Here is a 14217-nt window from a genome sequence, read left to right as displayed (position 1 = left end):
CTCAAATGAAACACTCGCTTTTACCATTCTTCGATAACAGAAAGCGAACCGGAAGAAACTCAGCAGCAGAGGTTATAAAGATGGATGCCATTCTGCGTTTCAGAAAGATTACTTTGTAATGATTAATCCCAGTCAGCCAGAGTAAGCTAGTAAACAACAAGCGTACCAACTTGAAACATGGAGACAGGAAGTTATATTCCCATCTGACGTATGGACCCTGTGGACTGCACTGTGTGTCTTAAGCTAATTTTCAAAGACGAAACGAGGAGGGGAAATGAGCATCGGGTGATCTTAACAGATTTGGCACCAGCCTGTGGAAAACCAGTACGTTTCTGGCCGAGGACGGCTGTGAAACTGCAGAAAAGCTTAATGGCTGCTTTTCCAGTTACGTTAGCTAGCTAATTGGAAAGGTCTGAGTAACAGAAGCTCCCCGAAACACCTCTTCAGCTTGGCTGCAGTTACTTTTCCACACGGTGCTTGTAAAGTTTAAAGATTTCATTCTCCAATAGCCATGGAGCCAGCCATGTGGAGAAAATTAGAACATTTCACAGCCAAAACCGCCACAGACTGCCAAAAGTTACCAACCAACCAACACACACACACACACACACACACCCCCACACACACACACACACACACAGAGGACATGTCTGCGTTATGTCAGAAAAAGGGGCGATAAGAGATACACACTTCGAATGAGTCAGGCTGCATAACGGAGGACTCTTCCCTGCACACTTACAAACATACACAGGGCCACCCAAACATGCAGGAAGCCACATGATTATCACAATTAAAATAGCGATGTGGTTACTAATGTGGGAGTTTTGAGGGGGTGGGGGGAATTCTGCTGAGTACTTTCTAAAGTCAACGTGTGGGTATTTAAAAAAACCTGAAATTGCTCATGTGTGGAGCCATGACAACGGGCTAGGGGTCTGTGAACTGGATCTCTGGGGCCCAATGTGGCTCTTAATTACTTAATTAGCCAAAAACGTGGGAAGAAAGAGAGAGTTCATATTTAAACTATGGGGAACAGGGAAGCCTATACTTGTTCTTCTATCTGTAATGATCTTATCTGGCTCGTTCTTCACAAGGAAGGTTTTTTTCTAATACTCACAGCATGAGAAACTGTTTTCCTTTTTTAGGAATAAAAATAATTGTAGTTTTCTAAGCTCACAACAAAACAAAACCGTGTGCAATACAGTCCAGCGAAAGAGTATGTACTCCTTTAAAAATGGAAAAACTGAAAATCTAATTACTTTTCAAATTATTGGATTAGTTTTCTAATTTATCTTTCTTTCAACAGGTCGTATTGGTTTTGGGATTCTACACAGTTTTAACTTAATAGAAAATACTGCAGAAATATTCCTTTAGATTGAAAATATTCCTGAACCTCTACATTAATGTTGCTTCCTTTAGAAAAGGAAATAATATGTGACCATTTCAGATCAAATGTATTTAGCTCTAGTTTCTGATGTTCACATTTGTTTGCACGCTTTTGACATTTTAGTGTTTCGGAACATCAAACCAATTAAAGTATTAGTCAAAGACAACACAAAATGTAGTTTCTAGATTGTTTTTAGATGAAGGTGAAAAAAGTGAGCCAGCTTGTTAGCCTTCCTCCACTTTGAGAATGTATTTAATATTCCAACAACATGCCAACATTTGTCAACTGCTAAGAGAATTATTCCTGACAACTCCAACGAAACTCACCTCTAAAAGATCTGAACTAACCTTCATAATATGTAGAAGAAACTACCAGTCATATAGTGCTATTTTGTAGCACAAATAACTATGTTAACATCAGTTGTTATAAAAATGCTACATATATCAAATATGACTTAAATGAAATTTAACTTCATAATTTAAGGCCTCTCTCTTTAACAAATGCCTGCTCTTCCTGAAACTCTGCCTTCAGGAAGTCATCACAACATGGCTCCTCTATCAACTCTTTAACAACATTTTTACCTGCATTTCACTCAGAGATAGCTGGTTTAATGAGCTCAGATCATGCACAGATCCAACAGGTGTTTGCTAATTGCTACTGGCTAGTCTGAAGGAGCTAAGTAGAGAGGACTCCTCTGTGATATGGAAACCTGGAAGCTTGGGAATTGCAGCTCCCAGGAGGAGCTAGGGTCAGCCAGGTATTTTGCACAGTTGTAGTCTGTAAACACTGGCAGAACCAGTCAGGAGTCAGGTTAGCTTTAGCATCAGCTTTTCAGATAGGAGATGAACTGTGTTAGCTCCAAGCAGCACCGAGCTGCACACGCGTCCATTCCTGCTAATGTTGTTTTTCTAACTGCGACCTCTGACCTCGCCCTGACCAGTCGTGTCTCTGCCCGCGGTGTGGAGGAATATCGTTTCAGGAAGAAACGCATATTAAACATTTCCTCTGTTCATTTCCACAGAGAGCGACTTGTTCTCCTGCGGCCTCCCATGTGAGGCGCTTTGTACCGCTGCTACCAGAGGCTTGTTTAAGAGATGTTTAATCGATGTGAAATGGAAGTTTAAATCACTTTTTATATCACCTCAGGGTGTTTACACAGAGTGAACTCTACAAAGGTGAAGAATGCGACCGTGCTGAGGTTGAGACTCCGTAGCTGGCAGGGGAGCTTTTTCTGTGTTTATCCACCGTGTGCCTCTTCACGTTAACGCTGCGTACTGATGGAGCTGCGTCATGGCAGCATGGAGCCCCGAGTGACCTCAGAGTTTTCCTTCAGCCCGAAGGAAAACTCACTGCAAACAAGCAGCGCAGCGCAGAGCAGAACAGCGCGAGGTCAGCAGGGAGGAAACAAACCTCTGACATGTCCTCACCCAGTTAGGGCCCCACTCTGAAAAAAAGTACAAGACAAGTAACAATAAATTAGATTCATACTGGAGCAAAGCCCAGAGTGCTCCACTGAGAATATCTCCTTTTAACATTAATCTCTTCATGGCTGTGCAGGTAGATGAAGTATGCAAACCCCCCTGATAAAACAAACAAACAAACAAAACAAACGGATCACCAGCTGTTTTGCCACATGGTCCAAAATTGTGAAGTTGAAAGAACTTGAGGGGGAGGGAGCATAATCCTTTTCTTTTTTTTCCACATTGAATTTTAAAAAATAAACATTAATTTGCTCAATAATAAACTAACTATGCAGGATCTTATTCAAACAAAGAATTTTTGCAGAAATGGGATCTGTAAATCATCGTAGATCTAAAACATAAAAAGGTTTTGCATCATCGGGTTGTTCTACTGCAGGTTTCACCAACTCAAATCGAAGACTTTTTAAGGCCAACACTCATGGAATTTAAGACCTATATGTCCAAGGAAGCGTAATAACTTCATCCAGATAACTGCCGGCAAACTGTAACTCACACGAGGTAGACGACCCAACAGCTAGTTAGCTAGAAAGAGTCTGTGACCAGAGAGTCACCGAACGCAAAAAAAGAACGTCTGCGTGACTCAACCTTGAGCCTTACGAGAAAACAAAATACATACAATATACTCTAAATAAAATAATCCTGCCAAAAGAAAATTTTAGACCTGTGATCAACATATTCAAGGCCAACTTGCTTTTTGAAATGAATTTGTCATTTTAAGGCCTTAATTTGATGCATAAATTTAAGACTTTTTAGGGATCAGCGGACATGTTGTCAAGATAAATGTAACTGTTTTTACCTTGGACCTTTTCAAGTGAATATCCATCTTTCATTATGACATTTATGGGTTTATAATTTTGTTGGGTTTTTTCACGTGAATTCCCAATACAAATGCAGGCCTACGGTGTTTGTCTCTGAAAATAAATGGTAAAAATAAAGTGTCCATCTGAATCAACTTTGCTCCATCCAGGATGGTGGTCAGGGGCCGAATGAAATACTTCAGGGGACCATAGATGGCCCCCGGGCCACACTTTGAGCACCCCAGGTTTAGCACAACTGAACAAGTTGGCTTTGTTTCAAAATTCTATCTTTGGCTTGTAAATGTTCAGTTCACTTTTTTTTTAAATTGGTCCTTTTTTCTAGCCAGACTAAAACCATCTTATTTACAAATGTGTCCTGGGCTGAATGGCTTTTTTCTCTTCAGCCCAAATCTTCTGTGTACTTTATTGAAAATTTGTGTAATAAAACAATCAGAAAACCAAAACTATCATAATTTAGAAAAATTAAACATGGTTGTCTTTACAAAGACAAACATGACATGCATGCAAAGCTCTCATGTCTTACCTTCTTTATTGCTTTCAACAAAATTTGGCTTTTTTTGACCAACAAATTTTTAGCTCAATCTTTGTTCAGTTTTTATAGTTCAGCCCCCCCACCCCCCCGCAGGTGTCTTTGTGTTTACAGTGCACATAATTTCAGTTAGTCTGTAAAAATCCACCATTTATATAGCAGCACATAAATCTATTGGTGTATTAACCCAGGTCTTACTTTAAAAAAAACCCCAAAAAACTTCTCCCATCATTTAGAACTTTATTGATTTTGTTGTAAAACATTAAAAACAGCTTGAAAAGATTGTTTCACAGTGGCTCGTAGAAATCTTGTAAAAACATAAAGAGGTGAAAATACTGGAACATTTCCAAACACTTATGTAATGTTCGTCAGCTGGGTCCCGTTTGTTCCACAGGTTGCATCATCATCATCACCACCATCATCATCATCATGTGTGACCCAGTATCAGCTCAGAGGAAAGGAGAAAGGTCAGAGTGGCGGCGGCCTCAGTCCGCCTGCAGCGGGCCGACCAGGTTTCCTGAGAAGATCCCAGAGTGGTGGTCCAGATCCTGGTGCTGCTTCCAGTTCTCCTCCCTGATCCCCATCAGCAGGCCGTCCAGCTGCCAGACACACACAGATGGAAAACCCAGCTTAGAACACACACCCACTGCGCATGCAGTACACACTCACAACCACTTTTACAACCATCATGATAAATTATGCTGGATGATAAACTGTCCCAGAAGTTATTGTGATAATCGATAAACTTTGAGATCATTTTCAAGTAAAATAATAGCAATGGTGTAATAATGAAAGAGCATGTTCTGAAAGAAAACCGTTCTTGCCTTCCTTCATCTCTTAAGTCAAGTTCATTTGTGTTTCACATTTCAGCTGCAAGGGAGTTCAAAGTGACTTACATCATCATGCAGTATCCTACAAGTAATTATCAAAAGCAACTTGCAGTTTTCTGGAAGTTTGTTCCAGATTTGTGGTGGATAGAAGCCAAATGATGCTTCTCTTCATTTGGTTCTGGTTCTGGGGAAGCAGAGCAGAACCAGAACCAGAAGAGTGGAAGTGTGAATACAGAGAAAGAGAGCAACTAAGAAGAAGTGGGACGATGTGAGGACTGAAGAGAGTCACCAGGAGTAAAGGGACATACCGCATAAAATGAAGGTAGAGGAAGCAAAGGCCAAACAAACACCGACTCTGACAACAGGTTGGACAGTAAGGAAGGATGATTTATATCGGTTGGCAAGGCAAGAGATGGAGACAGGAAGGATGTCCAACAGGTTAAGAGGATTAAGAATCAAGATGAAATTGGTCTGACACATTCAAAAAGTGTTAAAGGAAGATGGATGGAGTACTTTAAAAAGTTGATAAATGAAGAAAATGAGAGAACCAAAAGGAGAAGAAGTGGCTACTGTAGATCAAGAGGTAAAGATTAGTAAGGATGAAGCAAGATAGACATGGAAAAGGGTGAAGAGTAGAAAGGCAGTTGGTACGGATGATATACCTGTGGAGGAGTGGAAGTGTCCAGGAGAGACAGCAGTGAGTTTTTGACTAGTGTTCAGTGAGAGAGAGAAGAGGTCTGAAGAATGGAGGAGAATTGTGCTGGTGCCAATTTTCAAGAACAAGGGAGAAGTCTACAGAGGTACAAAGTTGATGAGTCAATCAATGACGTTATGGGAAAGAGTTGTTAAATGAAGCCTGAGGTTAGAAGTGGGCATCTGTGAGTGGCAGTATAGTTTTATGACAAGAAGTTCTCTTTGGGAGTGACAAAAATGGATACATTTCTAACCTTGAGCTGTCAGTCAGCATCTGACTGACAGCTCATGTCAGAGGTTGGAGATAAAGTCCGAGAAGACAGACTGAGATGGTTTGGACATGTACAGAGGAAATACATCAGTAGAAGGATGCTGAGGATGGAACCGACAGAGAGGAAGACCAGAGAGCAGATTTATGGATGGAGTGAAAGAGAACAGGAAGGTAGTTGGTGTGAGAGGAGAAGATGCACAAGACATGGTTACATGTAGACAGATGACTCGCTGTGGCGACCCCTAAGGGGAAAGGCTGAAAGGAAAAGAAGATTTTCATTCCACTTTACAATGACACACTACTTTGTACTGCTCCATCACACAACATTCCAAAAAATACATAATTTCATACATAATACAGGTTTGTGGCTGTAACATGACAAATGTGTAGATGAGGCAAAGGAACTAGGAACTGATCAAGCTTCTGTTGAACGTACGATGGTAAACAGAGAAGCTGGATTGTGTAAAATAATAATTAGGATCTGAACACAATTTTTTCTTGTTTATTTTATCTGCAGGGGAAATTATTCTGAGAAAATGGCAAAGACTCCTCACGAGCATAAGATCAAAAGCGGAAAAAAAAAAAAAAAGTTGAATGCTTACAACTGAAGGCTAAAAACAAGTTTCCACAATGTCTTGGTCTGAAATGACTTGCTAGGTCAAAAGTTTACAGGAAGGGTGTCATCCTCAATGTGAGCAGCAGCATGATGTAAGGCGAGATATGCTCTTTGAGAACACACACACACGTGTGCACACACACAAAGAAAGAGAGAGAGAGAAAGATTAACCTCTTGGGTGTCAGCTAGCACCAGGATGACGTCTCCTTGTTCAAACTGCAGCTGGCCTTCTTCAGACGATTCATTGCTCTCTGTCGCCACCGCCTGGTGGAAAATAAGATAGTTTTATTGTTTTGTTCAAAGGTGGCTGAGAAATTTTCAATTCCAACTCAATAAACACAAGAACATTTTGCTGTTCACAGGAATTTTTTGGTTCCCTTGCAATAATGTATTTGGTAGTCAGTTCATGTGGCATTATTAAAGTCCTTCTGCTACGGAATAAAGTTTTTGCAAGGGTTTCCATTTCTCTTAATATCTCAATAGAGTTATATAGAGTTTTATCTCTTTTTTGATAAATGTACCACAAACTTGAGCACAGCAGTTCAAACGTGGGCTTTCCATTCCTGCTCTAAAACAAACATGACAGAAACTTTCTGTAAGAAATTATTTGAACTATTTTTGAGTTATTTTCATGGAGTAATACTGTCTCCTGTTTTGGTTGTGTCCGTTACTCGGAAGTATTAATAAATGGACATATTCTTGTGCAGTCCCAACTCCAATGAAAGATATGACACAAACAAACATCAACACACAGTTAAGAGATCAGCTTTCAACCCGTTTTCTGCTCCAAATGGTTAAGAACCTATAAACACGTTTTCACTGGGGATCTTTAAGGTGTATGTATAATTTTAAATTGACATTTGTTATCAATGTGACTTTATACAAAATGGTGCGTTTGTGAGTTGATTGTGAAGGAACGCCTCCAGTCCTCTATGGGGCGTCTTACTATCCAATAGAGAGTATATGCAACTTCTTAATAAAAAAAAAAATCTGAATTCTCTCTTCTCTTTGACGATGGGTCTGGTTTTGGACTCAGATATTTTTTGGGAGAACATGGAGAAAAGTAACTTAAGATGAATTTTGTGTTGCTACTGGACAGCAGTGATGTAGACCTTGTAGAGAAAGCCAGGTGGATTCTGAGAACTCAAGTCATCTCTCTCCTCTGTCGTCTCTGGATTGTCCGACGTTTCCATCTGGTCCTCCCCTTCTGCAGGTAGCAGAGGCTGCTGGTCTGTGGAGTGGAAGGACTGGCGGGGGACCGGAACAGGCGGAGGTTCGGGTTTGGCCTCCTCTGACGACGGAGTGCCCACAGCGCCCTGGTCGAGACTCTGCACATCATCGCCATCCGCCATCTCAGAGGGGTTGGACAGTTCCTGATTTGCCGCCTCAGACTTTGGCACCCCGAGTCCAGAGTCATCCGACTGGTTCGTGGCGAGCTCCGCCTCCAGGTCCTCCGGACTCTCATTGCGTGTGCTCTTGCTGCTGTTCTCATCGTCGCACACAGATTGCCTCTTGGGTGTGTTCACACCGCTGGAGCTGAGATCCGAGTCTGACGAAGTGATGCTTTCGGATGGGGCGCCGCTCTCCTCTGGGGCGGTGTCTTCTTCAGAAATGCCCTGAGTCTGTTGGACGGGGGAAGTTGGAGCAGCCTCTTTGCCGTTTTGGGTGGAGGAATGGATGGAGACGTGGTCAGCTGGGAAAGCCGTGTTGCAGGGGATGGGGTTGGAGATGGCCAGGGACTTTCTTTTCTTTGACTTGCCAGTTGAGCTGTTTGAGAAGAAAGAGGAGAGTATTGGCTCAGAAAATAAGGGACAAATGTGAGCACATCAAACAAAAATCACACTGATTCTTTAGCACACAACACGGTGTGATTTACAAGCCAAATTAAGGATAGTGAGACAAAGGATTCAACAACTTGTAAAAACTTTGTTGACGTAACAACAAGAAATTGTGAAGGACTTTTAATTTCACTCTTCTAAAGTCTCACTCCAAGTTCTTTGACTTTGTGTTAACAGGGGTGGAAATTAAACATTTCCTCCAGCAGCCGCAGCGGCGGGTAGAGACATTTTCTTAGCAGCCACTAAGACGTCTCAACAGCCACGGTTTTTCTTTTTTTATGTGTAACATTTCACTTGATTACAAACCCCTCCAGTACAAGCAAATTATACTGAACAAAATCATAAACACCCCATGTCAAATATTGTTGCCATGAGGAGTTAACGGCTGTAAATGAGCATTTGCTGACATTTTATTGTACAAAAGTAATATTTCTCTTTAATATTAGTAATATTTGTGTAGAATTTTTAATCCAGCTTGCCGTCAGTGAGCAATACTCAGTGAGTTGTGTTTTTTTTTACTCGGTGCATGTGTGGGGCATGTCCAGTGGGTGGTCAGACAAAACTAGCAACAGCTGGACAGTCCTTGGACCACCCCACCCCAAAATGTCAAACTTTTTCACAAGTATATGAGTTTGGACAGGAGTTCAAAATGCCAATGGTGGGTTGGCATTTCCTGTTCAAAATGCCAACCCACCACAGTGGCGGGTGCACTGTTCAAATTCACACACCATGTCATACTGTTACCCGCATTTGGCCACTAGGGGGTGCCAATTTACACCCCTGTGTGTTAGGCATTAGTTTATGGAAGGGCACTCTGCTGCAGTCTCGTACTCCCACACACTCCCAACATGCTTCCCAGAGTAACTCGGTGTATAAGGGAGTCCAGCCTCTCCAAAAGCAGAGCTTCAGATGCTAAAATATTTGTGCAGACAAGCTGAGCTGTTGCCTGGTTGGTGTCAGTTGACCTTACACCTGCAGAGCGACTGCCTCCAACCTTTGAGGTTGCAACAATTCATTGTTGCAAGCATCTGTTACTACAAGGGTGCAAACACTTCTACATGTTGGCTTTGTTGATTAAATATGCATACATCTAAAGATGATTTGACCTTTTTGTGAGCACTATAATAATCATGAAGTCTTGGTCATTTTTATAACATTTTTGAGGAATAGCCTTGCTATGAAGCACAACCTTGATTTGTGAGTACTCAGCACTCTATCACATTTTCTGTGAATCAGCATTTGTTCTAAAAAAAATATTGAATTGTTATACAAAGACCTTCTTCCTTAAAGTGTTTCTCAAAGCGTCTGCTTCGTTCTATGACAGCCATACGTTTAGCAAAATTGAACATAAGCCTAACCCAAACTGGATTACAGCTTTTTACTGTCAGAAAAGAGCTGCTACGCAATATTTTGGGTTATTATCTTTAGGAATAACAGCCAGAGCTATGAGTCAAACACTACAACATGCTCCAGAAATCCCCTTGTAATCTTCCTAAGTCGCTGTATCCTGCAGAGTCAGGCCAGCCTGTGGCGTACCCAGGCATCACGCCGAGCCCCTCCCATGTTTCACAGCCAGAATCTTTTCCATAAACAAAGATCTTAACTGATTACCAAAGCATTGTGGGTTCAGGGACAGCCTCTCTTCAGAGAGGAGTCTCTGCCTTGTAGAAGCAAAGCAATGTAATTATTTAAAGGTGAGACACTTAAAAGAAGAAGAGTCAACAACTTTACTCGGTTTTGTGTCCAAAGTTCGGCCAATGGAATGATGCTGTGTGGTACAAAGGTCCACATTTGGCATTTGTGTCTCCATTGGCAGTGTGTTCCTCAGTATGTGGGCGTGAATAAGGGTAGGGCTGAGGGACCATGCGGGACCATGAGAGCCCATGAAAGCGTTGATGATGATGTCATTTTGCGTGTGTACTCTTTAGTGGCCAGTTTCTCTAAAATCTCTCAGAATATTTTTTTTATTGCTCCACCCAGTAGATGCTGTAAATGCTTCTCCACGATAACTGATAAAGGGCTTGATCATGGAATTATCAATTTGCTTCTCGCCGTCTACTACGGTCTCAGTGATGATTGAACTGATGGTTGAGATGTTGTTCCAGGAGTCTGACCATCTAGTTTAAACCAAAGTCTGGTTCATTTTGGGCTTCACAGCAGCCATGATTAAAACAAATGTAAAAGCATTGCCCTACCTACTCAAACCCTTGATGATGAAATTTTTGCCTGAGTGCTGAGTCTCCAGTTTCTTCATCACATTGTAAAGTTCCCGGTTTAGCTGTAAAAAGAAGAAACTCAAGATGATTACAGGAGGACCTTCTGGAGTCTTTCGTTCGCACAGCAGCAGTGAGATTTCTTACCACGCTCATTTCTTTATAGAAGACATCTCTCAGGTTTGAGATGTTCTGGAACACGGTGACGTAGCAGCCGATCCGACTGCAGACAGAGAAACCAGATCAAATTCGAACTTTGTCCATGAAACAAAGTTTTCTTTCTTCCCACACAGATTCCAGCAAAATCTGGGTCTGTGTTGAGTTTCTGCTGCTGATACCTCTGGTAGAGAACAGGCAGCTCTTCCCGCAGCTCGTTATTTATCTCCTCAAAGACATTCTGGGCTTTGTTGAACTCCTCCTCTGCCTGATAAGCAGGATTAGAAAGAATGTTGGGAAAATAAAAAAGCGAAATTCCAGCTATAAGCAGGCATGCCTATTTATGTTACCTTGGTGATTTTGGCTTCGTCCTTTTTCTTGGCGCTCTGCAGAGCTTCCAGGTGGTGACGAGCCGAATCGTAGTCCACCAGTTTGCGTCCCCGCTTCGCAACCCGGTCCTGAAAAAGCAAAAAATAAAAACCCACTCATCACAATGACTCCAAAAAGACAATCTGTTAACAAAAAATTATGGAAAAAAAAACAATACAGTGATAGGACACAGATCTGCACACCCAACAGCAGATATGTTGAACATTTGTTGTTTTTTTCATAACAATTGGATAAAATGTTAGACCCATGTTTTGTTGTGTAAATTAGGATAATTTTTATATTCATTAATATCCATCAGATTTATAACCGTAGAATCTGTTTTGCTTTGCTTATCTGTTGATAAAACAAACAGTTTCTAGAAAATCTGAGAGAGATAGATCAGGCACATCTGTATTGGAAACACAGCTACTGAGCGCCATTCCTTCCCACAGCCAAGTTGTTTTGTTTTTTTTATAGCAAACTTAAATGATAACATTTAATTTCCTTTTGGGATAAATAAAGTTTTTTTATTAATTTATTTTCCTTTACCTTGACCTCAGGAAACTGGCTGGTGTAGTTCTCCATGGTGCGGACGAGCTGGTCACTTATTTTCTCCTCAAAGTCGTTCCATAGCAAGTCCTCACTCTAAAGCACAGGAGGAGAGTCAGTCAGTCCAAAAAACTACATTAAAAGAATAATTGAATAGAAACAACAATCTTGAATTTTTTTTAAAAAGTCTGTCTAAAGCCTGAAAACCTGCAATATAGCAAACGTATAGATAAATGCATAACAAGTAAAAAAGATTTTAAAAAATCATGTATTCAGCATCTAACTGGACTTGATTGACGAGAGGGCAGCATGACAGAATCCTCGTTCCTTCTTATCCAAGATGGCGTCTCATCTTCCACAGTCAGCCAAGAAGTTAAACTTTAGTTTCATTTGCTCAGATCGATGATCAGGTTTTCTGTTTCTCTTTCAGAGCTTGAGACAAACTGAAAACGCGACTCACTGCTTTCTTAAGAAATCTTTTTTTTTTTTTTTTCCTTGTCACGTGTTTATAAGGGCCAAATATTGTGGATTTTGTGTCCTGCTATGCATTCTGTAGCGAGCTGAATTTTGAGAGAAGGGGTAGATTATTCAATATTTTTTTGTCCTTCTCATTCAAAACTTTTGTTCATGTCCACTTTTGTTCATGCTGTCATGTCAACATATGACATGTTCAGTTTAAACTGTAAGCAAATTTATCAAATTTCAGAATTGCATCACAAGGTTTCCCCCAGAAAACTTGCTAAGCCCAGTGGTTGGGCGCTAGGCAGTCATTCATCCAGTGGCCCGTCGTGTTGAGTTAAAATGGGCAACACTTTATTAGACGAGCATAAGATATAAGACAGACATGACGCTGTCATAGACATGACATAACACCTGCCATGAACATGAAGGAGTCTTTATGAATGTTTATGACTATTGTCATTCAGTAAATAATGACTCTTTTTCTTTTTAAGAAAGATAAAGTAACACAAAACTTTTGCAAACAATCGAGTTTTAAAAACTACACGCAGTCATCTAAAGCAAAGTTGCTTTAAAAGTTGCATGGAAAGTCCATTAAAAGTGCCGACTTTGCATTAAAATGTCATTATTTACAAAATAATGCAAAGTCGGCACTTTTAATGGACTTTCCATGCAACTTTTAAAGCAACTTTGCATTAAAAGTGTCATTATTTACCGAATGATGCATCAAGACAACAGTCATAGACATTCATAAAGACTCCTTAATAGTCTTTATGAATGTCTATGGAGGAGTGTTCATGTCGGTCTTATGCACACCTCGTCAAATAAAGTGTTACCAAAAAATCCTTAAAGTTGACAAGAAATTTTAAAGTATCACTTGATAACTATGTGTTATTGAAAGACTGCAAGGTTAATACCTGAACACCAAATGTAAAGTCTTAAAAAATGCAAACATTTTAAAAAGAGTTAAATAAACAAGCAATGCTTAGCCTGGTGGAGGCACAAGTAAAACCTGGTGGCCCGCCAGGCTTATAATACACCGAGGGAAACCCTGCATCAATTTATATAGGAGTAGCAGAATAAGGAGGTCTATGAACAAATGCAATTTTTTTTAAATGAATAAATTTCAATTACCATAAGTCATTATTCCACTTCATTTTCACATTTGGTATCATAATGAACAAAAGCCTCACCTCTGTAATGACAGTGAGGTCGTCCATGCCGTCCCAGTCTGACTCATACACGTCTCTCAGGGTCAGGGACAGTCGCTTGGATGTTTCATGCACAGCTGTGGAAAAGCGTTGCAGGTCTTAGAAAGGTCATCATAAAACTTATCGCTACTCCACCAGCTTCAGCTGCACAGAGCCCTGAGGAGGCATTGTGTCAAACAGCTTGTTGTTTCCTGACTGGATGAGTCATACATGAAGCGCTGCTTCTGCTGAATTTCTTTTTGCTTTTTTTTTTTTTAAACACAGTTGGCTTTTGCTTTTCTGTCCTGCAGCCCAGCAATGCAGACAGAATTGCGAAAGTCATCAGAATTTAGGAATAGATCAAATTCACTTCTCTTTTCGCCTCACTAGTGGGGGCCGACGTCCAGCCTGAACGCAGCACATGCAATGTGTTTAAACTCACTTTTCACCGCCGCATAGTACGCCTTCACGTCTTTAAACAACCTGGTTCCGTCGACCTGTGGCCAGAGGAAAAGCAGACAAAACCAAGAAGTTAACCGAAGTCACACTTTTGCTCCATCGTTTCCTTGGCAACCTCACATTATTGGTACTATGTTTCAAGTGTGCTGCATGTTGCTTTTTGGAGCTTATTCCCCATGAGTAAACAGAAAGTATCTTTTATGTTGGGAAATTATGACAGCATATTAGAGCATATGGTAGATAGAAAAAAAGGAGTAAATTTCTGCCCAAAAAAACCCATTTAGATTAAACTCGAGACATTTTCTAGAAGAAAACTTGGAATTCTCTAGTCTTGCAAGAAAAAGCTTTGAAACTTTTAGGTT

General features: G+C 40.7%; 1 protein-coding gene and 1 long non-coding RNA gene across 2 annotated transcripts; both read right to left on the bottom strand.

Annotated features, from left to right (window-relative positions):
• Positions 1–4438: 4438 nt before the first annotated feature.
• On the bottom strand, positions 4439–14022 carry LOC116716502 (bridging integrator 2-like). Its single transcript, XM_032557326.1, has 11 exons — positions 14002–14022; positions 13839–13896; positions 13400–13494; positions 11748–11843; positions 11180–11287; positions 11012–11097; positions 10821–10896; positions 10656–10738; positions 7735–8389; positions 6794–6886; positions 4439–4811 (listed from the first exon to the last, which is right to left on the bottom strand). The coding sequence occupies exons 1-11, from the start codon at positions 14005–14007 to the stop codon at positions 4698–4700; spliced, it is 1470 nt and encodes a 489-aa protein (XP_032413217.1). The 5' UTR covers positions 14008–14022; the 3' UTR covers positions 4439–4697.
• On the bottom strand, positions 4922–6787 carry LOC116716503 (uncharacterized). The gene is made up of 2 exons (XR_004338521.1): positions 6057–6787; positions 4922–5984 (listed from the first exon to the last, which is right to left on the bottom strand). It is a non-coding gene; the product is annotated as an uncharacterized LOC116716503 (long non-coding RNA).
• Positions 14023–14217: the final 195 nt, after the last annotated feature.

This window comes from Xiphophorus hellerii, unplaced genomic scaffold, assembly GCF_003331165.1.
Source record: "Xiphophorus hellerii strain 12219 unplaced genomic scaffold, Xiphophorus_hellerii-4.1 PGA_scaffold_60__1_contigs__length_49999, whole genome shotgun sequence".
Taxonomy (NCBI): Eukaryota; Metazoa; Chordata; class Actinopteri; order Cyprinodontiformes; family Poeciliidae; genus Xiphophorus; species Xiphophorus hellerii.
The sequence above is the reverse complement of the archived record's forward strand: the minus strand, read 5'-3'. Positions and strand labels throughout refer to the sequence as shown.

Bases quoted from the DNA above. Each gene is read 5' to 3' on its own strand.
- LOC116716502 (XM_032557326.1), bottom strand. The intron at 8,390-10,655 runs GTAGGGCAATGC...CTTCTCAAACAG, and splicing joins ATCATCAAGGGTTTGAGTAG to CTCAACTGGCAAGTCAAAGA. The intron at 6,887-7,734 runs GTCTACATCACT...ATTTTCCACCAG, and splicing joins CACCTGGCTTTCTCTACAAG to GCGGTGGCGACAGAGAGCAA.